Source organism: Apus apus, chromosome 1, assembly GCF_020740795.1.
Source record: "Apus apus isolate bApuApu2 chromosome 1, bApuApu2.pri.cur, whole genome shotgun sequence".
NCBI classification, from domain to species: domain Eukaryota; kingdom Metazoa; phylum Chordata; class Aves; order Apodiformes; family Apodidae; genus Apus; species Apus apus.
Window position 1 is genome coordinate 60712727 of NC_067282.1, and position 26177 is coordinate 60738903.

The 26177-nt window shown below is 38.7% G+C and overlaps 1 protein-coding gene across 12 annotated transcripts in view; it reads left to right on the forward strand.

The window, feature by feature from the left end:
* Window positions 1-25619, forward strand: part of MCF2L (MCF.2 cell line derived transforming sequence like) — a 162869-nt gene extending 137250 nt beyond the window's left edge. For 6 of the 12 annotated variants that reach the window (XM_051617536.1, XM_051617605.1, XM_051617545.1 and 3 more), the window contains 24 exons: window positions 296-415; window positions 1291-1482; window positions 1698-1889; window positions 2596-2755; window positions 2904-2974; window positions 4022-4098; window positions 5122-5188; window positions 8675-8790; window positions 9733-9802; window positions 11004-11096; window positions 11244-11336; window positions 12696-12821; window positions 13534-13755; window positions 14337-14429; window positions 14970-15048; window positions 15212-15278; window positions 16434-16549; window positions 17214-17300; window positions 18164-18223; window positions 18572-18646; window positions 22095-22225; window positions 22867-22979; window positions 23104-23207; window positions 23326-25619. In XM_051617536.1, the coding sequence (XP_051473496.1) occupies window positions 296-415; window positions 1291-1482; window positions 1698-1889; window positions 2596-2755; window positions 2904-2974; window positions 4022-4098; window positions 5122-5188; window positions 8675-8790; window positions 9733-9802; window positions 11004-11096; window positions 11244-11336; window positions 12696-12821; window positions 13534-13755; window positions 14337-14429; window positions 14970-15048; window positions 15212-15278; window positions 16434-16549; window positions 17214-17300; window positions 18164-18223; window positions 18572-18646; window positions 22095-22225; window positions 22867-22979; window positions 23104-23207; window positions 23326-23420 (2619 nt within the window). In that variant the 3' untranslated portion in view covers window positions 23421-25619. The remainder of the gene's footprint in view (window positions 1-295; window positions 416-1290; window positions 1483-1697; window positions 1890-2595; window positions 2756-2903; window positions 2975-4021; window positions 4099-5121; window positions 5189-8674; window positions 8791-9732; window positions 9803-11003; window positions 11097-11243; window positions 11337-12695; window positions 12822-13533; window positions 13756-14336; window positions 14430-14969; window positions 15049-15211; window positions 15279-16433; window positions 16550-17213; window positions 17301-18163; window positions 18224-18571; window positions 18647-22094; window positions 22226-22866; window positions 22980-23103; window positions 23208-23325) is intronic. The other 6 variants (XM_051617616.1, XM_051617633.1, XM_051617624.1 and 3 more) reach the window with 4 other exon arrangements.
* The last annotated feature ends 558 nt before the right edge of the window (window positions 25620-26177 follow it).

The following is a 26177-nucleotide window of genomic DNA, read 5'->3' on the forward strand; positions in this document are numbered from 1 at the left end:
TTGTATTACTGTCATCTGGTAAAAGCAAGATCTTAAATGTTTCCTGAACATCAGTTTTCCTGCATTTTTTATTTCAGTACCAGGAAACAGGATTACTTCACTGCATTTTCTTTGTATTTGTTTTCATTTTGAATTGAGGGTAAAGGTGAGTTCATAAAAAGTGATTTGCCTCTGTGCTCCAGTAACCCCTAATGTGAATCACCTGACTGGAAATAGTTGCTATCAGCTATTTGACAAATGAGTCTCCAGAGAAGTGGAATTATCTTCATTGATACAAAACTGTGCCTCATTTTAGGTCAAAGCAGCTTTGGATACTGTGTCCGAGAGACTGTCTGCTTTCACAGATGTGGGAAACAGCCTTTCACATGTGGAGCACATTTTGAAAGATCTTGCCAACTTTGAAGAAAAATCATCTGTAAGAACTCTGCAAGTCTCCTTAATTTCTGGTGCAACAGTGCATGTGTGGAGGGGAACAGTATTTGGTTATTGGTTTTATCTTATGAGCAGAGCTTAAGCTGACAACAGAGCAGAATCAGTGTGTAAAGTAACGTGCAGAAGGAATTTGAATCAAGTCTTTAACCACTGGAACAGCCCAGTTTTCAGGCATCTCCAATAAAGAGCAGAGTGACCAGTCACAAAGTCACTTTGATTGGCTCGTGGAAGAACTGCATGAAGTACCTGCATAGCCAAGTTCTGCACTTAGTGATCAAGGGGCCACTTCCATTCCTATTAAAGTCACTTATGTCCTTAAATCTCAGAAATGAGAAGGCTGTGTATTGAGTGTACAATACGATAAAAGATGACCAACAGAATACACTCTGAATAATGCAGAAAGGGTACCTTATTTTCATCCGTACTTCACAATAAGTATAGCTGTATAAGTGAGGTCATTACTCTTGAGGCTGAGGTGCTGGAGTTGGGCATTTTTTAATTTGGGTTCCAATTGCTGCTGTACTCCAACTTGCATGCATATGCACAAATACATGCTGCTGAATAACTAAAGCATAGAAGGACTCATAGGGGTTCCTTCACAGAGGCCATATGATTAAACTCATGAATGGTTCTGAAGTCCTCTGATACAATCAAAGGTGGGGGCATAAAAGTTCTTAGGCATCTTGGAAGACAGGAAATCACTTTGACTTATTAAGCAAGGCAGCTGTTCACTAAAGATGTATTCTATATCAGCATGTGTGTTTCACTGCACAAAAATAAATAGTATATTTTAAAAAATTTTTTTCACTGATGTTGATCCAAGGAAGGATGTACCTAAATCAGTGCTTGTTTTCTTAGGAAACTATAGCAAAAGCCAGAATGCTAGCCTCAGAGGGTGATGATTTTATTCAAAGCAATCATTATGCTGTGGACTCCATTATTCCAAAATGCAGTGAACTTCATCATCTCTGTGATGCCCTCACTACTGAGACAGAACAGAGGAGGAATCTTCTTAACAAGTCTCTAGAACTGCATGGCTTACTAGAAAAGGTAAATTTTATGTGAAACAGTTGTTTCCCATCTTGTTTGCTAAAACCTCGGTAAACCAGTTGTCATAATGGCAGGTAAAAATGTCTGGGTGTGCTGGAAGTTTTCTTCTTAAATAGCTGAATACATCACAAAGAGAGGTATGAAATGGTTTAGATCTCTTAGTGTTTGATACCAACATCAGTGCATTCTGAGCCTGTTCTTTTCTCTGTTTCTAGTCTATGAAGTGGTGCGATGAAGGAATTTATCTGCTGGCTTCGCAGCCAGTAGACAAGTGTCAGTCTCAGGATGGTGCAGAATCAGCATTACAGGAGATTGAGAAGTTCCTGGATACTGGTGCAAGCAATAAAATCAAGGAGTTGAGTAAAATTTACAGAGAGTATGCACACATCCTCAATGAGGACCTAAAGGTACCAGAAGGTGTTTATGTGTATCTATAGGTCCATTTGCTAATTTTAGAATTGCTGTCTTGCATGGCTGTTGCTAAAACTAAATAATCAGAACTAGGAGTTATACCTGGGAACTGGAAAGCCAACACATTTCCCTACCTGCAGTGATAGTCTTGTCATATCTTTGGAAAAGCAAAGGGCTTCAGCTCTGCTTAATAACTACTTTAATTGTTCAGGTAGTAGGACTGCTGAAAAAAAAAATCTCCCAAGTGAGTATTTTAAATAACTTTTTAAAGTAGAAAAAACATGCCTGTCCCTGATCTTTGTATGATTTGTGCTTTATAACTGCTTTTTTGTTATAGAACTTCAGAATACATTCCTTTTTCCTCTTGGTTGATCTCTTCATGTAACAGAACCATTAGACACTGTCAAAAAAACTTTCCCTATATATATATATTTTTTTTTTCATTGAAACCTGAATCCTACTGGTTTCTCTACAGCAAGCACACAAAATGTTTTATGAAGTGATGTTCCAACTCTTAAGTATACTAAATGACTGTAAATTATGCCTTGTTAGGAGTGAAGAGTAGGGTGATATTTTTATATGAGGTATAAAAGCAATTGAAATTTCAAATCAATGTGCTGTAATGGCAGTGTAGCTTGTTGATAGGTCTCTGATGGATTATTATTTTTTTAATTATTATTATTATTTCTGTGGCAACGGTAGGAGCATGTCCAAAAGGTTTTCCAGAAGCAAGAAAGTATGGAAGAAATGTTTCAAAAGAGACAAGTAAGTCTTAAGAAACTGGCAGCTAAGCAGACACGTCCTGTTCAGCCAGTTGCACCAAGACCTGAAGCCTTTGTAAAATCTCCTTGCACCTCTCCAGGTAAGTAACTGTGGTAGCCTTTAACTAATTTTTTGTGCTATTCTGAGAAACTGGAATAAACTTTCAGCTGTATTTTGTGGTTGCATAAGCATCTGTGTGAGATCTGATCAAGTTCTAACTAACGTTTGAATCTGGTTTACATGCTTAGGTCTTCAAAGAGACTACGGATCCAACTCAGAAAGCAGTGCCATTCGGAGGGTAAACTACAGAAAAGGAAAGGTAATCCTTTTTCTTTGCACATACTGCTTGGGAAAGTCATAATACAATGGAATGGAATATTCAAGAGCTTTGGGAAGAATGAGGCAATTCCACTGAAAAAGTGATGGTATTGCCTCTCTCAAAGTAACTCTGGTGAAGCAGTCATGGGGTTTAAATAGAGGCTCCTTTGTCACTGGGCTGGATATGAGGGAAGGTAAATAGTTGCCTATATTAGGAAAAATGTTAGGGGCAGCAAAATATAAAATCTGTGAACAGGAAACATTTATTATTTGCCAGTAGTAATTGGCTACTCTTAAAACTGGCAAAAGTGAAGAGGTAGTTGTTGTTGGCTCCAAGACAGCTTCACTTGACCTAGTGGGTTGCCATTCCCAAGTGGGGATGGTCTTCCTGCCCCACCTCCAGCAAGGAAAGTAACCTGACAGCAGCAGCAGAAACAGATACTTTCCCACTGGGTTAGAGAGCTGAATCAAGTCAGTGCAGGTTCAGCAAGAGACAATGCAAGGAGGAAGGCAAGACCACATGACCATCAGGGACAACAGTTGGAGAAAAGGCTTGGGTGAAAAGAGGATTGAAAGCAGAACCTCTCATTTCTTTCAGCAAGCCATAATTAGGTCAGCCATTACGGTAGAGGTTGGAAGAGTGAACTTCTCTGTCAAGTTAGGAAGTTACCAGAAAGTTAGCACAGCACCTCATTTTTAGCTTGGAAAACAGACTAAGGCCAGAGTTGCTTCCAGGATTATGCTGATGCTCTGATGTTGTCTACCTGGAAAGTGGCCTTGAACCATGGTCTTTTCTGGGCTGGCCTTTCATGGAGGACTCTCTTTCTCTAAATGTTCTTGTGTGCTTCAGGACCTCCCCGTTGACTTGGATATTATTTTTTTGTTTTTTGCAGTGTTCTTGCAAATTGCTTTTGTATTTAATGGTGTACAGTCTTGCCTGTGAAGATGCATACAAGTAGAGCTGAGTGGAGAGCTCCGTACCTTAAAGTGTTTTTCTGCCATCTGTGATGGTGTGATGATTTTTTTTCTTGTTTCCTTCCTTCTTTAGAGTGAAATGACTGAACTCCATCAAAGCAGAGGAGGATCTACAATGGATGATGAAGAAAACCTAGCTGTGTTACGGCAGTAAGTATATTTTGATAAACAAAATGTGTTTTCTTTGATTTGGCTCTAGCAAAGGCTAAGCTTGGCTGAGGATTTGGTAAGACAAGTATGCTTCTCTGAATTAAGCCCCTGTTTTTTTTGAAATGCATCGGCTGTGCTGTCTAGACAGAGGAAGGTATTTCAATAAGTCTGCAGCATTCTTTATAGTTTATATAGTATTAGACTAGTCTGTTGTGAGGTGCTGTGGCTTGGTGATGCTATGGCAGGATACCTACATCTGTTCATTTTGGAGATAACAAAATGAGTGGTAAGCCTTTTGTAAATCTATTGGAAGTTTTGGTCTCCATGCTTCAGAAGACATTGTTTTTTGATTTGACCCTTTTTAGTCTCTGTTTTGTTAAATGTTATGAAAAATCACTTTTATAAAAACTAAGCAGCATTGCTTGTTTTTTAAAAAAAACAACTTAGTACCACCCACAACGTATCTAGCAGAGCTTATATTTCTCCTGTAAACTGCTATCTTCTCACTGTTACAATCTTGTGTTAAACCATACAAAATCACAAGGGGCGGGGACCAGGGGAAGCATGCTTGCGAGACCATTAAGGAAAATAAACTTAAAGCAGCATTCTGGTATTTAAAGTGTGCCCCAAATACCTCTAATTTAAAATTTAAAACTGATGTGACTTTAAGTTTGTATTTGGTAATTGTAGGCAGCTCTAACGTCATCTCCTGTAACACTTGCACACACAGCGTAACCAGGTTTTGAATGTACAATGATAAAATACTTCAGTTACTGCAGCACTGAAAATGCTAGATTTAACTTTTTTCCTGTTTAAACACATATTAAAAAATGTTAAAATGTTGTTAAAATACTTACTTCTCAATAAGGATATATAAACTGTTGACAGAAATATCCATTAAATGTCTTGTTTTCCTTTACCTGGAAATTGTTCCTTTATTCTCTGAAGTGAAGTAGAAACATGTTGCCTCATTACTTTGCATAAGTGAATAGGCCTGCCTTACTTGTCATTCTTTGTCTACAGACATGTGATTAATGAACTTATTGAAACTGAACGAGCATATGTGGAAGAACTTCTCTGCGTTCTTGAGGTAATAATAAATTTCATTGTGGCTGGTAGTGAATCTCTCTCTTCCATTTCATGGATGCTCTAGTGCTCTCCTTATCTCTGTAATGCCTCTGCTTGTCCCGCCAAGCAGCGTGATCCTTACATCTCTGCTCTTTAATCTTGTTTTCATAGAGACAGGAATGTGCAATTTTTTTTCTAGAAACATTCATGCAACTAAGATTTTGTATTAGAAAACACAAAGTGGGCAGAAAATAAGATATGCCTGACTATTTAGGTGGAACACAGTGAGATTTGTAATGATCATTAATTCCTGTAAATGTTCATGCCAGTGTCTTGGGCCAGCTCCAGAAAGGTTGTGTGTCGCACAGGAACATGAATCTGCATTGAGAGAATCTTTAGTCAGAGGAGAAAACTTGTCTCTTGCATCCCTCTTGGCATATTTTTAAGTGGCGTTTGAAATGTCTCAGGTACAACTGTGGCAACAGAGCACCTTGTAATAATAATAATATCTTGATTCAAAATTCTAAAGGAAACAAAGGTGTTCCCTTTGCTCCGCACTTGTGGAGGCACAACTTCAGTACTGCTGAGTTGCTTGGAGAAATTTGCTGCAGTGTTCTGTGTTCTTCCTCAAGTTTAAGTTTTCAGACATGGATTTTGTTGCAGTCACATTTGACTGTAGGAGATGATGAAATTGCAGACAACTGAGACTGAATGTTTTTAATCAGGATGAATTGGAATTGAGCCAAGTACATACCCTTGGTGTCCATGCCAATGTTAAGCTTCCAAATAGCATCTGTCAAGTTCTGGACTGGGAGTGATGATTTCTGAGTACATACCTTCTGGGTATTGAACTCTGGTCTTGCTTCTGCCTAGTTTGTCCTCAGCTTCCCATACCGTTTAAGTCCTGGATCTGGTCCAAGTGCTAGGCAGGGTGGTCGCATCTAATGTGTGCTTTGTTGCAGGAGAGGCCTGGAGTAGACCTTAAGGATCACTTTATTCGCTGCTATTGCATGCCATGTAATCTGTACAGTTCTGTTTATAAAATCAAGACTTGAATAACTGGAGGGCTTTCGGTCCTTACTGCTGCTACTGGAGGGTTGTTGCAGAATCTTTCTTTTCCTCTGGTATTACTGTTGTTTTGCACAGAGTATAGTGCAATCCTTGTCTTGCTAGGCCAAGCTGTCTTGCTTTTCTGCCAATGTGATAGACTCTCCAGTACTCTGATCGTGCCAGGCACACTTCTCTGTGCCTCCTTGCTATTTAGGATTCATCTCTCTTGAACTTGGATGAGTGGGACTGCCAACAGTAATTCTGGATCAAATCCTTGCTGAGGAATGGTTCAATGGCAGTCTTCCAGCTTTTGAGTAATTCTAGCTTTTAATCTGTAGTTCTGGCTATCTCCCAATTCCTTTGTTTCTCCTATTCTATTAATCTTCCTCTTTTTCCTGGAAAATAACCTGATACTCCTTTGTATGGACAGTGTCTCCAATGATATTTAATTGCTGCATGTTTTCTCTCTGCTGAGGATGCCAACAGAAAAAAAACACAAGGTAGTTATCAAGACTGATCACTAGGAAACTCCTATAGCTGCTCTTATCCAAGCTTGATAGTTTTCCTTTCATTAATAATCACGATCATCTGATTTTTTTAGTCTGTGAGATCCAGTAATTTTTATTGGGGAAAAATATTGGCCTAGTCTATTTATAGGCATTGTATTCAACTCCTTTTTCCATTTACTGCCATGCTTTTAGAGCAGCTTTCAAATGGAGAACTAAGCAAAGACTCATATATTCTTAAAGTAAGATTAAATTATTATTGTGGCTCCATAGAATATCTTTCCCTCTCCTTTCTTAAAACATAAGTACTACATATGTAGTAAAACATGAAGGATTTTTTAATATTAAATTTTAAAATAAGTACTACATCAGACTGAAGTGGAAAAAAATATATCAAAAGCTTTGTCAATGTATGCAGTTCATGCATTTGTTCTTTCAGAATTCCAGAGTACTGAGCTCTCAGGTTTGTTTTCACCTCATTTGGATTACATACCTGTTCTTTAGGCCACTCCTAGCTTTGCTGGTATGTTCAGCATCATCTTTTCTTCAAGTGGAAATGCATCATTCTCTTCATGCATCTCTTCACTGCATCTAAATGGGATGGTGGCTGAAGTGCTTATTTCCCTGTTATTTTTTTTAAACTCAATTTTCTGTAAATTCTTTTAATCTTTTTTAAGGCTGTACCACTTTTGGTTTTTTTTTTTGTTTTGGGTTTTTTTTGGTGGTTTTTTTTGGTGGTTTTTTTGTTGTTGTTCTTGGTTTTTTGGTGGGTTTTTTTGTTGTTGTTTTTGTTTTTTAGTATTCTATTTCAGATTGTGTTTTCCTGTTTGGAAGGAGAGATATGGGAGAGGGACCAATGGTTAGCTATCTATGAGCTCCAGCATCTTTGCCTATACTGATATTTTCATTATTATTATTATTATTATTTTGTGATGTTTAGGGACAAATGCTCACATTTTTAAAGGAATGCTCTGATTTAAAAAAAAAAAAAACACAAAATCTAACCATAATCCTATCCAAATGCTTGAATTCTTCAGGCTAGCTGACTTTACCAGCTAGTTCCCCTACCTTCTGCAGTTTGAAATTGAAAATCTTGGTTGTAGGAGCTTTTTTGCTTATCCTTTCATTTAATTTGTCAGTCAGTTATAATTCAATGCAGTTTATTATATTGAATGTCACTAATGCAGTAACCACATTATTCATGATAATTGTGTTTTTAAAAGAGAGGGAGAGATCTAATCCAAATCTAAAGTAGGTTGCATCGTTTTTCTTTAGTGCCTGATACACTAAGAAATCAGTTCACATATTAGACCATTCTTGCTGTTTTTTCATTGATTGATTGGGACAATTTTGTTTGGGCTTGGAACAGTCGTGGGCACCACCCATGTGCTCTCTTTCCTTTGTCTCTGTCAGAGAGACAGACAAGAGAATGTAGCCTTACATGACACATGGAAGATGTCAGAATCTAAAGTTAAGACTTTTGATGCCAAAGTTAATGACAGTGTCTTAAAGATAGAATTTGCAGCTTAATAGTTTCTGTTACTTGGCAGAAATAACTGCAGTTTGTTCTTCCTCCTAATAGCTAAATTAGCATGAGCATCCGTGTGTGTGCTAGGATTGTGACTTCAAACACAGGAGTGTAAAGTCTTACAGAAAAAGTGTGAACTATAATTAGTTAGCAGTATGGGAAATAAGGAGCCTTTGCTTGGTGGAAATTATTGCAAACTTTGTTTCATCCTTGTTTAAATAAAATGACAGTAGTTATTCAACTGTCTTTCTAAAGTTGTGTCTTACTTGGACTGATGGAAAAACAGAATTTGTGTACTTTTTACGTGAATACTCTTGAAATCTTTCTTTGCTATCTATCAGCCTGCAGGCAGCCTGCCTTGTCAAATGAGGCAAGTACTGCAAGTCAAGGGAAGTAATTATTGTGCCTCTCTCCTGTGTTGCAGGGGTATGCTGCAGAGATGGACAACCCCTTAATGGCTCATCTCATTTCACCAGAACTCCAAAATAAGAAGGATATCTTGTTTGGAAATATGGAAGAAATTTATCACTTTCACAACAGGTGAGGATTTGCATTCAGGTCTAAAAATAGCATTTGAATGGGTTTCTTATACTTGTAGTGTGATTTTAAATTGCTAAAAGATGCTTACTGAGTCCCACCTGGCTCTGTGACGTGTCAAAATTCATGTTGCATGGAAGAAGAAAAGCAAAATATCTACAAAAGGTAATCAAGGCTATGTGAAGCATTATTTGAAAGTTTGGAGTACACAGGTAAAATTTTGGATTGTGGTCCTCTTCCTGAATGAAGATATTGGGATCTAGTTACAAGCTAATTAAAACAAGGTTTGGTTTGGGGTTTATTTTATTTTTATGAAATTTGCTGTGTAAAGTAAATTACTCTAAACCACAAATTCTAAACTCTTACATCTGGTTGGGGCTGTTTAATTTTTAAACTAAAGTGACCTCTCTCTGAAGTTTGAATCTTTGTGGCTAGAGAGGTATTTCTTCATACAATAATATTTACATTGGTAGAAAATAGGTGTTTTTAAATAAATTAAGCATATTAAATAGTTGCATCGTATTCAGGCAAAACTAGACTGGAAGTTTTGCCACTGATTTTTTGAGTGGGTTTTTTTGTGTTTTTTTTTTTTTTTTTGCTTGGGGATGTGGGGTTTTGTTGATTTGGTAGTGATGTTTGGTAGTATTTGGGAGGAAAAACCAAACACTTTAAACTATACAACTTCTGCTGCTGAATACGTAAAGCAGAGAAACAAGAAGCTCCTTGTCTCCTGAATTTTATTTCAGTTGTAGTAACAGTAAGCTAAAAGAAATTGGTCAAAATGTTTTAATTTGCTGTCTCTTTTTAAGTATATGATCTTAGAAGAGTTTTGTAGTATGGAATTACAGCTCTGTTTCCAAAAGTTAAAAAAAATTAATTATAAGAATGTGAATATTTGCTACAACTTATTTAACATGTGGTCTAAGAAAATATTCTTCCTCATAGAATATTCTTGAGAGAACTAGAAAACTACATGGAATACCCAGAATTAGTAGGACGGTGCTTTCTGGATCAGGTATGTGTCATTTTATGCTGGCATTTTGTTCATAAGCCCCTCTAGGACTGCAACAGACAAGAGGGTTTTTCACATAGCAATTGCCACCACATCACCTTTGTTTGTCTTGAACAGGTAACAGGTTGAGAATGTAGATGGTACTTGAGAGTTGGGGATATTTTTCCAATGTGTGAGGTAATTAATTTTCTTAGAAGGAGCTACTACCTTTTTGAAAGAAAACTGCTTTATTAAAGTGGCAGCTAGGAAAACATGAAGAGGAGTCATATACTGCATCATTTAATATCAATATAAATGCTGGGTTAACTCAGTTAGATTTCCCTACTGGATTTTGTTGTTTTATTCATTTATGTTTATTTAAAGCCTGCTATTCAAGGGAGTAAGTCCAAAATACTTTTATTGTGAAAATAGGAAGCTATGTCAGAATTAAACTTTTTTAATCTGGGACATATAAAACAGTGAGGCTCAGCCGTTGTATACAAAAGGTTAAGTAGGAATCTGTTTATAGAAATCAGTCTCCTGTGTTTGTTACCTATTGAAATTGTTCTAAAACTCCTGGGAGGAGCCATCTCTCCCCCTCCTACTGACTGGCTATATCCATGGAAATGCTGTTTCCTAGAAGTGAGGGACTTCTGTGCCTGCTAATTCCCTACCTAGTCTCTTTTTTATAGCTATCATCACATTTTCGACAGTCTTACTTCCTTTTGCTTTCAACGAGTGCTGAAGTCATGCTTGTTAGCTGCTGAAGGGGTAAGAGGCAGCCAGCTGCTTGCTGTCTACCTCGCTGCAACTCCCAGTGAAAAACACAATCATAACATGAAAAGGTATAAAGAAAAAAGAGCAAAGACTTTTAAAAAAGTTGCACAGGGGGACTCATGGTTGGACATCGATAAGAAGTATTTATCATATTGTAATAGAAGTATATTTTTGTAAACGAACATATCCTTCTTTGTAAGGTGCTTAACATTCAGCTGAAACAAAAATTAACAGGAACATCTTATTCTGATGGTCCAAGTACAAAATCAGTAGAGATACACAAAATAAGTGATTTTGGAATGATTGGTTTTTTGCTTGGGATGCCGCAAGCAATTGCACTCTTTTGTTGCTATTTTTTTTTGTCTTATTGGTTATGAAAAAGTCTTAAGAACTTTGTCTTAAAGTCACAAGAGTGTATTCATTTTTTTGCTTCTCTCCCCAATTTCAGATGGAAGATTTCCAGATTTATGAAAAATACTGTCAAAATAAACCTCGATCTGAAAGTCTGTGGAGGCAATTTTCAGATTCTGCATTCTTTCAGGTATGCTTGCTTGAGTCTCTCTAAGATTTGGAAGGGGGGTGGGTTGCTGTTTGTTTTGGCTGGTTTTTTTAAACTTCATCATTTATGTCAAGAACAACTAACAGAAGTACTGATTAGAGTACTGATGGTATCTAACACTGATTACAGGAATGTCAAAGAAAACTTGATCACAAGCTCAGTTTGGACTCATACTTGCTGAAACCTGTTCAAAGAATAACCAAATACCAATTATTGCTAAAGGTATGTGGTACTAAACTAGAACGTAAGTATATTTTGTGCATTTTTTTGTTTGTTTGTTTGTTTTAAATGCTGCTTCTCATCCTGCTGGAGAGAAACCTAAAAGTTAGTAGACAGATGTATAAATGGGAGCAGGGAAAAATCCCAGTCTATCAACTTTCAGCTCAGTTCCTTTCTCTTTCAACCAAAAAGCTGCTATTAGGCAAATGTAACCACACAGACACCTTGTGTAACTTCTTTTGCCCTTTTATTTCTGCTGAAAAGAAGAATGAAAAGTTGATATGGGAAAACCGATGTACTGAGAAAACTTTGCAACAAAGAAGAGAGAGTATCTGAAGTACTTACTTGTTACTGTGCAGTTATAGTCACCTCATGCCCTGCTGGGTTCTAGGAAATGTACTTAACTGAGAGCACTGTATGGTATTTTTGGGAAGGATACCATTGTGGTTTACCTTAAGCGTGCTATACTGAGAGATGAAAATGAGAGTAATATCCTATTATAAGTTTTAAACTGAATGTCTGAGGTTTTGCCATGTTTGAAGCTGGTTTGTTTAAAGAAACATTTCCCATATAGACACATGTCAATAATTTTATTTAACAGTAGTTTAAAAAATTACATTGGACCAGATTTACTGTTGAGTTAAAACTGTGCTAAAGTTAACTGCTTTTAAAGAATTAATTGCATAAAGCTTGTGTGAAGAGAGGAATATTTGAAAGGTTTTTTTTATTTCAAGTATCTTTAGTTCCTGCAGTCCATGAGTAAATGCTTGTTCTCATACTGTGAACTCTGAAGGGTCGTATGTGAACTTGCAGCTATGCTTGTCTGCATCACACTGGAGATGCAGACAAGTGAACAAGACACTTAGAGAAGTGATGCCTTTTTAAATGTGTAGAAAATGCTCAATACGGTAGGTTTAAATCTGTTACTACTGAGGCTTTCCAGGCCTCACTGTATTTCAAATAATAAATGAAACTTGCCTGTGGTTTTACATTTGTTCACTTCTACAAAGTAAGGGATATAAAAAGTAATAAATTTGAGTGTTTGCAGTTTTTTAGCAATTATGGTGAGAAATGTTGATAAAGGTAGTCTTGTAAAACTCTTTAAGTAGTGCTTATAAAATGTTTAGATGAACAAAATATATTTGACTGATTAGCAGCAGAGATGAGAAGTAAAACTTTAAGCTCTTCTGAGTTCCAGACAATATTTAACCCCCTAGTTTATAATGTTATAAAACTTTATTGGATAACTTTGAAAACTTCAAGTGCCTACTTTAAGAACTTAAATTCAGTGTTAAAATTTGAATGTTTTCTAGTTATTGCTGTTTCCAAAACTAAGTATGTTGCCATTCTCTGCCCCCTCAGGAAATGCTCAAATACAGTAAGAACTGTGAAGGTGCTGAAGATCTTCAGGAGGCATTAACTTCTATACTGGGTATTCTCAAAGCAGTTAATGATTCTATGCACCAGATAGCCATTACAGGCTATGATGTGAGTAGCACTATTTCTACTTATTTCTTAATTTATTTTCAAGTATGTCTTAGATATAGTTACAGCATAGCCCCTACTGTGTATTAATGATGAGAAGAATGTTTTACAAAATTACCTTTAGATTGAATTGTGTAATGAAAATAATGGTAAATGGATCTCTCTGTACTCTTCAGAAGTTTTCCTGCTATTAATATTTTGCTCTGTCTCCCAAGTTTTCTTCCTCTGATCTACTTGATTAGAAATGGAAAATCATCATGAAGGGTCTGGTTTAGGCTACTGCCAAAGGGAGTCACTACTAAGCTTTTATAGCCATGTGTAAAACTACACCCAAAACTTTCAGTTAAAAAAAAAAACAACAAAACAAACAACAATGTAAGGAGCTTTGCAGCTGAGTTTTGAAAAAACAAAACAAAACAAAAACAACAAAACAATTTCATGTATTGCTCCTCTTCCTCTCTCTATGTGCAGATCTTTGCATCTTTGCTACTGTACTCTTGACTGTAAAATCCTCCCTGAACAATGTTGGGGAGAAAGAAAACTAGGTGCGAGAATCCACCATTAACTTGATTTTTATTAAATTTCTAAACCCAGCTGTGGGATTGGAGAGATTCTGTGGAACAACAGAACTTGTACAGACCTGTTCAGAGCTTGTGTTTCACTCTGATGCTATCTCTTCGTAATTATAAATATTGCTTTTTTGTTGTTGTTGAAGGGAAACCTGAATGAGCTGGGCAAGCTTTTAATGCAGGGATCCTTCAATGTCTGGATTGATCATAAAAAAGGTCACTCGAAGGTGAAGGATCTGGCACGTTTCAAGCCGATGCAGCGACACCTCTTCCTCCATGAGAAAGCTGTGCTGTTCTGTAAAAAGCGAGAGGAAAACGGAGAGGGATATGAGAAAGCACCTTCTTACAGCTACAAACACTCCTTAAATGTAAGACACCAAGCAGTCCAGTGAAGTTGAGGTACTGAGGACTTAGCCTGTAGTAACATAACATTCTAGTTTTTTGTCAGTGACGTTGTTTTTATAGTTTTTGCACTGGGAACTTCACCCTTTCAGGCAAACCTAACTAGTGCTGCAGGTCTGTGTCACTGTGAGTTTCTGTCTGTTAGAGAGCTGAGGTAGGGGGAAATTATCCTTTGATAAAATCCAGACCATGCTATTCTAGCTGAATGGCATTAACCACACAGAAAATGTAATGAGTAGAGCAGGGTGATATAAAATAGATAAAAGATGTGGTGGTCTGGATTTTTTAAGATGTTTTGTATGTCAGTCTCAATTTATTGTACCTAAACCTTTCCTCCCTCTGAGGTAACCAAGCTGACACAAAGCACTAAATGTCTTACATCCCCTACGCAGATCATGTGTTATTAGTTATTATTTTCCTTGAGTTAGAAGTCAAATGTGGCTTTGCTTTTCAGAATTACGGTAGCAAAGGATACCAGTAGCCATCTGCTTCCATTGTTATCATAATGGCAATTGGATAGGTCAACTTCTGTTCTCTTTGCTTCCAGATGGCAGCAGTTGGAATAACAGAAAATGTCAAAGGTGACGCAAAAAAATTTGAAATCTGGTATAATGCAAGAGAAGAAGTTTACATCATACAGGTAAATAACGTGCCACTTCCTAAAAAAAGAAAGGAGAGGGAAAGAGAGAAGGGAAAAAAAAGTCAAACTATAAGAAGATCTGAGTCTTTTTTCCTTTATTATATTACTTTACAATGATGAGGAAATGTATAAAGAACAAAAAACCCCACACCAACACCCAAAAAAACCCAACAGTGAACAGGTTAAGTCATAAGGCAGTTTCTTAAATTATGTATTTCAGTTGCAGAGTCTTCTGGGTGGAGACAGAAAATTAAAATAAATGTTTTACCAAATCCGCGGGGGTTGTTGCATACACCATTGCTGTTGCTCTCACTGGAACAGTGGTTTGCTAGGAGCTGGGGTTTGATTGCAGCACATGCACAGCCTCTTCTGCCTTGGCCTGTTCCAGTTCTCAGAGCTAGTTTCTGGTCACTGAAGGACCGGAGAGGGGGCTCTGTCTGTCCCCCAGGAAGGATTCCTCTAAGGCTGTGCTTTGGCTTGCAGCTCCTTGTGTACTAAGTACTCTGTGCTTGATGATTAATTATACTTATTTTTGGGTAGGCACCAACCCCTGAAGTTAAAGCTACTTGGGTAAATGAAATAAGAAAAGTACTGACAAGTCAACTGCAGGCATGCAGAGGTAAAATATTTTGTATATATATATATACACGTGTGTCTTTTAAATCAGTCTTCTCTTTGAACTTCAAAACCTGCCTTATATGTCTCCACTGCATAGGACTGTAAAAATGAAAAGCTCAAGTCACACATCAATTTAGTAATGATTTTTCTTTCCTCCATTACAGAAGCTAGTCAGCACAGGACACTAGAACATACACAAAGCTTACCTCTACCAGCATCATCTTGTACAAGGTTAGTATGTCTGTTATAAAACCTGTCTGACTGTCTTGGAAATACACTAATCCATCCACTTCGCAGTTCTTCATTACTCTTATCCTTTAATACTGGCCCTTAGGTTTTAGAGGGTTTTTAGGTCTCTTCCCACTCCAAAGCCCTAAAGGTTGGGGTTTATACATCTCCTAAACTGTTGAGCAGCAGTGTCATGGACTTTCCCAGTTGACAGAGAATAGCACAGAAAAGTAATTTTCTGCACCAGCCAAAATCCTGGCAGTATTATGGTTCCATTTGTTGAACAGCTAATTACATGTTTTATACACAAATAAGTGAATTATGTGGAACAGCATGTTCCTTCCTTCTCTGTTCTTTTCCATCACCTCCATGACATTTTCTTTTTCTCTTTCAGTTTCACATTACCTTTTAGTCCTTGTCAGGACATTATCTTTTCTTTGTCCCTCCTTCTTTTCCTCCTCTTTTTTTTTTTTATTTTTTTTAACGAAGTGATGTATTGATTCCTCCACTGTCCCAAGCTCTGAGTGAATCTTTTCTTCTTGTCCTTTTTTTAATTATTATTCTTCACCCTACCAGCCTGTATATTATTCTGCTGCCCTGCTCTGACACCTCTTTTCAATCCTCCTCTACTCATTTTTTTTCATTATATGTGTATGTACCCATAAGCTCATGTACTTATATCTTCAGTCATTCCCACACGGTGTGTGCTCAAATATGTATCAGTAGCTCTCTGCCTGGCATGTTTTATGCATCTACTTTTCACTTGGGGAAAATTTCCCAGTTGTATTGTTTTTGTGGGATGTCTTTCTCCATTCCATTCCCAATCACTGTCAGCACAGAAGGTTTGCCTGTAGCTGAGAGGCTGAGAGTGACTGGAAGTTGTCCTGAGCTGTCTTTTCTCTCTGCCATAGTACATGTGGCTGTAGTCTATCTATTAGGGGAGCCTTTCCCCTTTGTATGTGCTCATGGTCTTTAAATGTGCAATTGCCAATGGCTCTTTCAGTCCTGGAAGCTATGATCTGGGAATTAAATAATCAATGGTTTGCAGCCTATATAGGTGTATGTAAAAGGCAGCCTGGCACTGAAAGTCATCACCCCTGTTCAGACCCAAATTTGCTGGAGATGGATTGATTATCTTAATTTTCTTCCAATAAACAGTCCTTCACGGAACCACATCAGAAACACCAAAAAAATGGAGGAGAAAAAGGCTGATCTCCCAAGTCTAGAAGGTTATGGCACCACAGTAGCACCAAAGTTCCCAGAGAAAGGCAAAGGTGAGTTTACACGTCTGTATTGTTACCTGTAATTGCAAGAGCATGGCTGCACTGCAGATGCACAGGCAGATCCACCAGCAGAGCAGCCACGGTAATGCAGGCAAACACAACCTTCCACCTGAACAAGCAGGGCTGAGCTGCTTTCAGCCCGAGGCAGCCCACCCACAGAATGCTGCCCCTGCTGCACCAGCATGATGCTCCCATCTGCCCTTAGCTCTGAGGTCTCTGTTGCACTGTGTGGTGTGGACAGGCTCAAAGCCACTTTGATGAAGGGTAACCAAAAGGAGGTGGGAAGTGTGGGTTATGAGGCCCAAGTCTGCAGTAGGTCTTCTCTTAGAGCTGCCCAGCTTCTCAGGTTTCTCTTCCTCTGAATAAATTTATTGGCATTATCTACTTGAAGAGTATTATTTTTCTCTTGAATTTTGGTTCCCATCATGGAGATTATTCACTAGACCAGTGGCAATACAAGCCCCTGCACATTGGGAATAACTGCCCACTTGGGTTCTTCTGTTGCACCCAGAATTTCGGTTGTTCTTTCTCACTCTAATGTGTCAGTTCCCTGTCAGGGCTGTGAAGAAATTTTTTTTGCCTTGACATCTTTATGGCCTTCTCCCCTTTCTCTCTCTCTGTCTCTCTCTCTCTCTCTCTCTCTTTTCCTTTGTAGATGACACTAGCTCTACCTCAGAATGCTCTGTACTGTCAAAAAAGCGCTTTACACTGCAGGGTTTTACTAACCTCAAGAGTCAGAAAGGTAATTTTTTTAAAGAGCTAGATTGTTTTCTGTTTAAGGCTGTACTTTGAAGCATCACTCTGTGCGTGTGTGTGTATGTAATGTACCAGGTTTTCAGTGTATGCACTAGCTTGGTCTCCTAAGTGTAAGCCAGGTTTTTGAGTCACCCTGACAGGGAGATTTCAGGAAAAACTAGCTCCAGAGTGGGAGAGGGAGATGCAGCTGGCAGAAGTGGAGCTGCTGGAGGTGCAAGGGAAGGACTGCCATTTCCAACACCTCCAGTCTTAACTATCAAAGCCAAGCAAGGAGTTTATAGTGCTCCATTCCTGTAAGAATCATACAGGAAGTTGGTTTTCTTCAGATCAGACATCTGGCCTGCTTCTAGCTTCAGTGGATCTGCCCCAAATGCACCTGTACTTGGCAGAAAGGAGTCAAGGTTTTCTAGGGTATTTCTATATTAGCATCCTTACTAACAGAACTCCTAAAGCATGACTGCAGCAAAATGTGTATGATAATGTTATTTTGCTGGATACACACATAGATAAAAATTTCCTTATGCTTCCAGAAATGGTCTTTACTTTTTTGTTGGTTTTTTTTTCTTTGCTAAAACACACAACAGGAGCCTGAGACCTTTCTTGCTTCCTCCTGCCAAGTAACCACGCTGCTGGTACATTCACTTTGTGCTTTGAGCTGCTGTTTTTGAGCAGTCTGAATTGCATTAAGATGATGGCACTTGTTTAAGAGCATGATTTATTTTTTCCAAGCATCTTTTCAGAATGCATTTTAAAAACCTCATTACCTTTGAGTTATTTCTGGAGAGACTCTAGGGTTGTGTATCTAATGCAAATGAGGTGAGCACTAATATCCCATGCTTGCCTTGACAGAAACTCCATCTCCTTCTGCTAAAAGCCAGACATTGCCAATGATTCTTCTTACAGGACCAGGTATTGCTGTAGCACTAGATACATGTAGAAGTAATTGTATAAATTTGGTAATGTTTGTCTAAAATTGAAATTAGTTGTATTCAGTTGATGTCTAGTTCATTTAGAAAAGCTTACATATACTTCCATCTATTACTGTAAAACATATTTGTCAAATTATCTTCAAATAACTAAATATAAATAAATTCCTTTCTCTGTAATTGACCAGTGATGGCTCAAATTAGAGTGATTACAGAAATCCATTTGTTTTCCAGTGTAAACTCAAAGGTATTTAGCATGCAACCCACCTATTCTCTTTTTTCCAGTTCTTCAATATCTCTCTGTGTTTTTTGCCTATTCATCCTCCTGCAGCTTCTCCTACCAGTCCTGACAAAAAAGCTAAACGGCATGAAGTAGTGAGTGATCCAACTCCTCTTGGTTTAAGAGGTAGAGTGATACCACATCTTGTGCTCCACAACTATCCACACATCCCTCATGTATGACATTACATCAGAGCACTGGGGATACCTGTATGATGCTGTTGTGTGCAGTGGTTTTGGTATCAGCTGAGCTTTTCCAAGTGGGTCTGCCAGTTTCTGCATATACTGTTTTTGATAGCACAACTGCTTGAAATTTGCCTTGGCATTGAGTAAAGTTGCATATGGCAAGCTAGTTTTTGGGAGAGGGCAGTGGGAAAGGGGTGTTCTGCTGAAGAAGTAACCAGAAGCTGGATGTTTAATGGAACTACAGTGCTTTGAGACACATGGTTTTCCAGTTAGCATCATCCTTTCATTGTGCCAGGTACTCTAGGCACAGTGGGGATCATCCCTATCATGTGAAATTTCCAGTTTATATCTGCATTTATTATTGTAGTCACAGACCTGTAGCATCTTTCTTTGGGTGATAGTAGGCTATTTTTACCCCTCTATGAACCCCAGATGATTTAACTGAATGTCTTGTGGCAGTTTGCCCTCCTATCATCCCAACCCACAGCTAAGCAAAGAATAAAAAAGCATTTTGGTTGAATGTCCAATTTCTAACCAGCAAGGTTGTTGGTGAAGGCTTGAGTACAAGCCCCTGGGCTAGTCAAGAGTACAAGCAGAGTAGTCCCTCTCTTCATAACTCTTTGCCCACCTCCATCTCCTTTAGAAAATATTATTCTAAAGATGAAGGTGTTTCAAGCCCTACCATCACCCTCATTTCCAAGTTTTCACAGCCTTTGTCTTTGTTTCACCTGTGGAAACAATGCAGGTTCAGTTCCTGTGCTAGCAAAAATTTATGCAACACTGTTCACCCTGTTTGAGCAGCAGGCAACATAATCCCAGGTCAGACACGTGCAGAAACTCTACAAAGTTAGTTTTTTCTGCAGGTAGAAGATAAACTTCTGAGATCTCCAGGTACCATGGAAATCCAGAAGGCCTGAAAATGCTGTCAGAAAGCAAAGGGTGGCTTTTTTGTGGCTTTTTTCCGTGGATTCTGGAATTTTCCAGGGTGGAGAGTCCTTGATCATTGCTAATTTACCCTAAAATTGTTGAGACCTTAGAACAGACTTGTCTGATTTGTTGTCCTGTCTGGCAGCCTCTTGCTTTATGAATACACTGAACCAAGTAAATGAATTGAAAACATATAATAGAATCATTACAGAATGGTTTGGGTTGGAAGGGACCTTAAAAGATCATCTAGATTGAACACCCCTGCATTGGCAGGGGCACCTCCAACTAGATCAGGTTTCTCAGAGCCCCATCCAACCTGCCCTTGAACTTACATTCTTGTGTGTTTCTATATACTAACTTCCCTGTCTAGCACCTTCCAATCTCTTTTTTTGACTCTTCTAACTCTTCTTTCCCAACTCAAAGAGGGATAAGCAGGCAGCTGAGCTTTCACTTCAGGATGAAACTGCACCAGGGGATGGTCACAGCTCCCCAGAGAGGAGCACATTGCCCCTACACATTTCACTGCTATCTCACTCTGACTTACATCCCAGTGAGCTCAAGGAAAATGAATTGGTGAGAGAATTACATCTTGCAAGTAGATCTTATCTCTGTGAAGAAACCTATGGGCCCATTTCTGTGGAGAAGTGGTTTAAGAGTTCTTAGTTTTCCTGGCACCATCTAATCTAAGCTCACGTCTGCATGACCTTGCCTTTTCTCAAGACTGGCATTTGCTGACATTTTCCACCCTTACAGGGACCTCCAGTTTAGTCACACAGTGCAGAATGCACACATGTACATTGAATGTGAGTGCATAATGTTGATGCCTGTAGTTAGCTAGTATGAGTATGACCATAGTCACCACTTCCCCTCCCTAGTCAGGATCAGATGAGCTTTTGTATGGACTTGTTAATAGTAGAGTGCCAGCCTGTATAAGGAGTACTGCTGCTATGGCAGGATCAGGCAGGTCTGCTCTTACCCACATCCTCACAATATATGAAAAGAAAGAGGCTGAGGAACAAGAGTTGTTACCCAGAATGTTCCAGATGAGCAGGCCAGTGAGTATGATAATTTAACTTTTTCTTTTGTGTAACTCATTGGTTCTGTTCCTAATTAGAGCTTGGAACAATTGGGAGAAACCAAGTGGGGTTTTGTTGCATTGTTCTTAACTTGGAATTAATGGAAAAGGTTTCAGCTGCGTCCCACAAGCCAGCTATAAAATGAGAGCATCCAAGGAAATTTGCATGGATACAGCAGGAATGTATTGCTCAGTTTCTTCACAGATGTAAGTTCATTCTTAACCCTGGACAGGGCCAAATGGCTCAGTACTTCTAACCTTGTGCAGGTCACCCAGCAATGCAGGCAAGGTAGAAGTTCCACTCTTTGGTGTGCTCTGGTATTTCTTTCTGTGATTCTTAGGTTGCTTTGGCTTTACTCTGATGACAGTCAGGTTTTTCTCCTAGTGCACTGGCATGACCAGCCACGTGACAAATGCCTTAGAAGCAGTGAAGAGCAAAAAACGCTGGTGCTTTCTCTACTTAACTAATAGGTACATAAAAGCTGGGAGGTTTGTTCTTCCTTCCATTCTTTTAATTGAGTTTGTTGTTACCATTTGGCTTGAACCAAGATCTACTTATAAAATATTTGTCTCTTTTATGATGGCTTCTTTTCTTTACAAGCTTGACATGTTTATTAGCAGCTGCTGACCTCAGTAAAAAGCATGCCACTAGTAAACTGTACAGTAGTTTTATTTGGAAAAGGATTTAGTGCATTCTGGCTATGATTCAGCTTTGTAAATAAATGAAATGCTTCACCAGGAGAGAGAAAAAGGCATACTTGACAACAAATGACAGGCAGAAGATTGTTCTTGTGGCATTTGGCGCAGGGACTTAACACCAAGATAAATCAGCATGATTAGGATCCTTGTGTCAGCCTAAATACCTGTAAATAATAAGCTGCCTCATCAGGTGAAGGACAAAGTGCCTGTATCTTGTGTTGAATTTCTTGATACCTCTAAGTGCTCAAGATTTTGAAGAGGCAATGTGCATCAATTCCTTGTTCCAGCAGATGGTTGAGGTTGCTTTGGGTGACAACCCTGTGTGTTCATCTTCTTTCCCACAAAGTGTACATTCCTGTCTTCTGCCTCCTCCCCCGAAAGAGGGTATCTGTCCATTGTTCATAGCTGCTTCTTAGTTGGGAGTTTGCATTCTTTCTATCTGTTTCCCTCAATATAAACCCAAAGGGCCAAATTCACTTCTGTGCATGGTCACAACTCCACTTACTCTGATGGAAACGGGCCAACTTTTGCCAGCTGTGAATTTCACCCAGTGGATGTGATAACTTCCTCGTGTACAGTTTTCCTCCCATTTGTGTTGATCACTTAAGAGCTTTTCAGTAGGAAGAACATTTTTCCCAGGCAGTGGCTCGCTGCTGCAAAGTTAACCATCAGCTGTTTATTCCTCAAGGTTGGGCTAAAACCTCTCATTCTCTTGATGCATCTGAAGAAAATGATGGCTGGTCTAGTGCTGAAGATCCGCTGAATTCATCGGACGCGGAGGAAGAAGGAGGAGGAGGAGGAGGAGGCGAGATGAAGCTGGTAACCAGAAATGTTTTCCTACTAAGCTAAGGAAACGTCAGTGAATTCGTTGTGTGTGGCAGTACACAGGAATGATGTTGAAGCTTGCAGGAAGCAAAGTGTCTGCCTTAAAATCCTCAGCTGGGCAAAATTCCTGGGGGAATGGAAAGTAACCCCTTATTTTAAATCAGCCCTGTGTTTGTACCTTGGGAAGGTCCATCTGTCCCTTCATGTACCCACAGACTAGTGGGACCATGACTGCTTATGCCATACTACAGCAGGCAAGGGATGACATCCTCAACTGCCCTGTCAACAGACTTGCAGACACACATTGTGTCCCTAGTTTGCCAGTTTGGTTAGGGGTTTTGGGGTTTTTGTGGTTGGTTTTGTTGAGTTGTTTGGGGGTTTTTTAGTAGAGATTTGAATACATACTCAAATGGAAACAATTCACTGAGTTTTTCAGGATGTGAGAAGTCATGTATGGAATTTGCCTGTAACTGAACAGCAAAGTTTTACTGCTTCTCAGTATCTATATTTACACTGTCTTCAACATGTATGTGCACCAGAAAGAAAAGTACTGTAGTTTCTGTAACAAAATCTGCAATGTGCCTTAAAGTACTCAATAGAAACAATCTGTTTGTTTTTCCTCTGTGTGCATTTAGACTCCTGGTAAATATACGGTTGTGACTGATTATGAAAAAGGAGTTTCTGAAGAATTTACAGTGAAAAGTGGAGATCTAGTTCAACTGATTCGTGAAGGGGAGGATGGACTTTGGTATGAAGATCTGTGTTTGCAAATATTTATATGCAGAACTCTATTTGGAGGGCAGATGTTTAGGGCAAAACCTTCAAAGGCATTAAATCAAGCAGTTTGCTTTTTTTTTTTCCTTAAATTTTAGGTATGTAAAGAACCTGAGCACTGGTAGAGAAGGTTGGATCCCAGCAAACAATCTGCTGATTCTCATAGGCAATTCAAAATCAGCTCAATCTTTAAGCAGCTCTGGTAAGCTATTTATTATAAATGAGATTATTGTCTCTCTGAAGATTCCTATAATGAAAGAAAGTTGTGAAAAAAACCATCTGTGTGATATTTTCTTTTTTTTTTTTTTTTTCTTTCCCAGAATCAGGCACTGCCTCCAGCACTTTGAGCACATCATCAAGTTGCAGTGATAGCTGCAATGTCAGCAGCACCAGCTTCTCAGACATTAAGGGCTAATGTTAAATTTTCACCTCACCTCCATGGAAGGTAAATTCAGAGTTTGTGACTTCTTGCAGCGTTCCGGACATTGGACTTGAGTGGAGAGCCACCAGTTCCCTGTTGCCAGCTCTGAGTATTTCCACTGATGATTTTTACAGGTTCTCCCAGAAGATCCCAATGAAAAGTGCATGGAATGTGAAGTTGTAAATGAAGTTAAACAATTTGGAATAGGGTCTTGGTAGAGGCTTCTGCTCCAAAGTCTGAAGCTGCAGAGCTGTTAGCATAAAACACATTTTCTTACTGATACACGATCAGGTTTCTGCAGAACTGTATAATTTCGTAACAGCCAGAATCTGAGTGTGAGCAAACAAAATGTGTTCAGTGATAAATCCTCATTGTAAACCAGTAACACAGGAATCACTGTACAGGATAGGTGTGAGGAAAATAAATCTGAGTTTACAATTTATCCTCCCACAAAAACCCTTTCTCCAAGGACATACCTCGGTCAGTGCAGTGAGTGGGACTCCTACAGCGACCAGGAAGGAGGTTGGGTTCAACCTGGAGTCTCCAGGACATTCTCTTGCTCCCTGGAGACTAGGATGCAGACATGACCAATTCACTGACCCCAGCTGCATCAGAAGAAAATACTATTTATCCTTCCTGACCTTTTAATAATGTGTGCAATGAAACAGCTGTTTTCTGAGGTATTTGGACCTCACAACCAAATTGTTTACCATGATCACTGTGTTTACGTAGCCTTGGCAATTTAGCAGTATCTTTTATGTAGAAGCACAAGGAAACACAGATATTCACTAAATGATTCAGTAATGAAGTGGTAATTGCACAGTGACCTTCAGCTCTCACAATCAACATGCAGTTATAGGCAAAGATAACTTTTGTGGCTGCACTATGGGTCAAGAGCCCTTCCTTCAAACAAACCTATGAGGGCTGGCAACCTGACGTAATTTTAGTCAGTAGTGTTTGTTGCAGATTTACTCAAAGACAAAAACACATGATTTTTCTATAAAAGGGGAGCATAGGAAGAAAAGCCAAGAAAACAAACAAACAGCAACAACAAAAAGCCTTGATTAGAAAAGAGTCAGATTTAGGCTACAGACAAGTATTTTAACTTTTTTTTAAAGGAAGTGTAGTGCTAAACTTGCCATTTTTCAAGGTGTGATGTAAGCCAATGTTGTAAATTTTCACCTTGTCTTAAGTTCTTTACACATCATCCTTACAAACAGTCCCAAACTGTGTGCATGAATGGAATACTGTATTTGTTCCTGTCCGTCTCCCAAATATTTAAACTTTTATAAAAACAGGGTTTTAACTGATTCATGTACCATATTACTTAAAATTAGCATGGGCATTAAGAGCATAATTTTTTGAAAGCACTAAGCACAGCAGATTATGTCAGCAAGAACTGCTGTTAACGATCAGACCCTCTGACAGCTGAGCCCTGAAGTCCATCTTTGTGCCAGAATTTTTTATTTTAGAACCTGCAGTTTATGAAACTTAAACAACAGATACTCTAAAGCAAGAGCAACCTTACCCAGATGCAATCAAAATGCAGCTGACCATGGTCAGTACAAACTGAAACATATGTATACACACACACACATATTTATGCACATATGTATGTGCATCTGTGTGCTTGTGTGTATATATAGGTGTGTCTAGATATGTATATGTGTGTAGATATAATGTATCAATGTAAAAGAAAGATGTATTTATAGTCCTCATGCTGCTGAATGTGTCACTTTACAATTCATACTTAGATTTCTTGCAATACTGCAATATAAAGGCTGATCAGGGTTTTATTCAGGCATCTGTTCCAGTGCAGAAATCCTCTGATCTTTGTTTAGTTATCCCATATAATACTGTGCTGACCAGGAATACTTAGTCTGATATTTAACAATGGAATGGCAACATGAGATTCAGCTTATCTTCATCTATGTAAGTTATTTTGTAAATTATCTGTAACATAATTTACTTACATATTGCTGTCATTGCTAGGATGAGACTGTCCTTTCTTTTCTCCTCACGGCCTCATTTATGTTATTTCAATGGTTTTCTCCACATCATTGCACTTTAATACAACCCATTTCACCATTTCCTTTTTTACTGCTGTTGTGAATTAGAAGCTCAGAGTCTGAGGCCTCTATTGTAATTATGAAAATTTGAATAAATTTCAGCACTTCTTGCTGAATTACTTTATATAGACATGCTCTGCGTTTTACTTTGTCTCACAGTCCTAAAAGCTTCTTAGTGGTATCATATAAAAACAGGCAGGCTGAAGGATTTGTGACAAAAAACCAGCTATGTCTAGCTGTTGCAATCCTAGAAAGTGAGATGCTTGTCAGGGTCCATGTGTTCAAATCCTTTGTCTACTCATTCTGGACCATCTCAGAAACACACTGTTTTACCCTTGTGATCCTATCTCACTTACCTGGCCCTGGGCAATTAAAGCATGTCTGCAGATAGAAAATGAAAGCCAGTGCCAGCTGATCAGATTGATTCCCTTTCTCCCACACACCTTTTTTGAAAGATAGCACATCTCTGTTGGGTTTTCCCTAAGAAAGCTGTGTGCCACATGGTTCCCCTACTTTTGTACATGCGCTCCTCTTGATCCTGTTCCAGTTGAAGATCCGTGTCTGGCAACACTTGCAGCTGGGTGAGAAACAAGAAACCACATTCACTCTTCCTGAAGAGGAACACCTCTGAGCATTCACTGATTAATGGCTTTAAGGACCATCATGCCATGTCAGGAGGTGA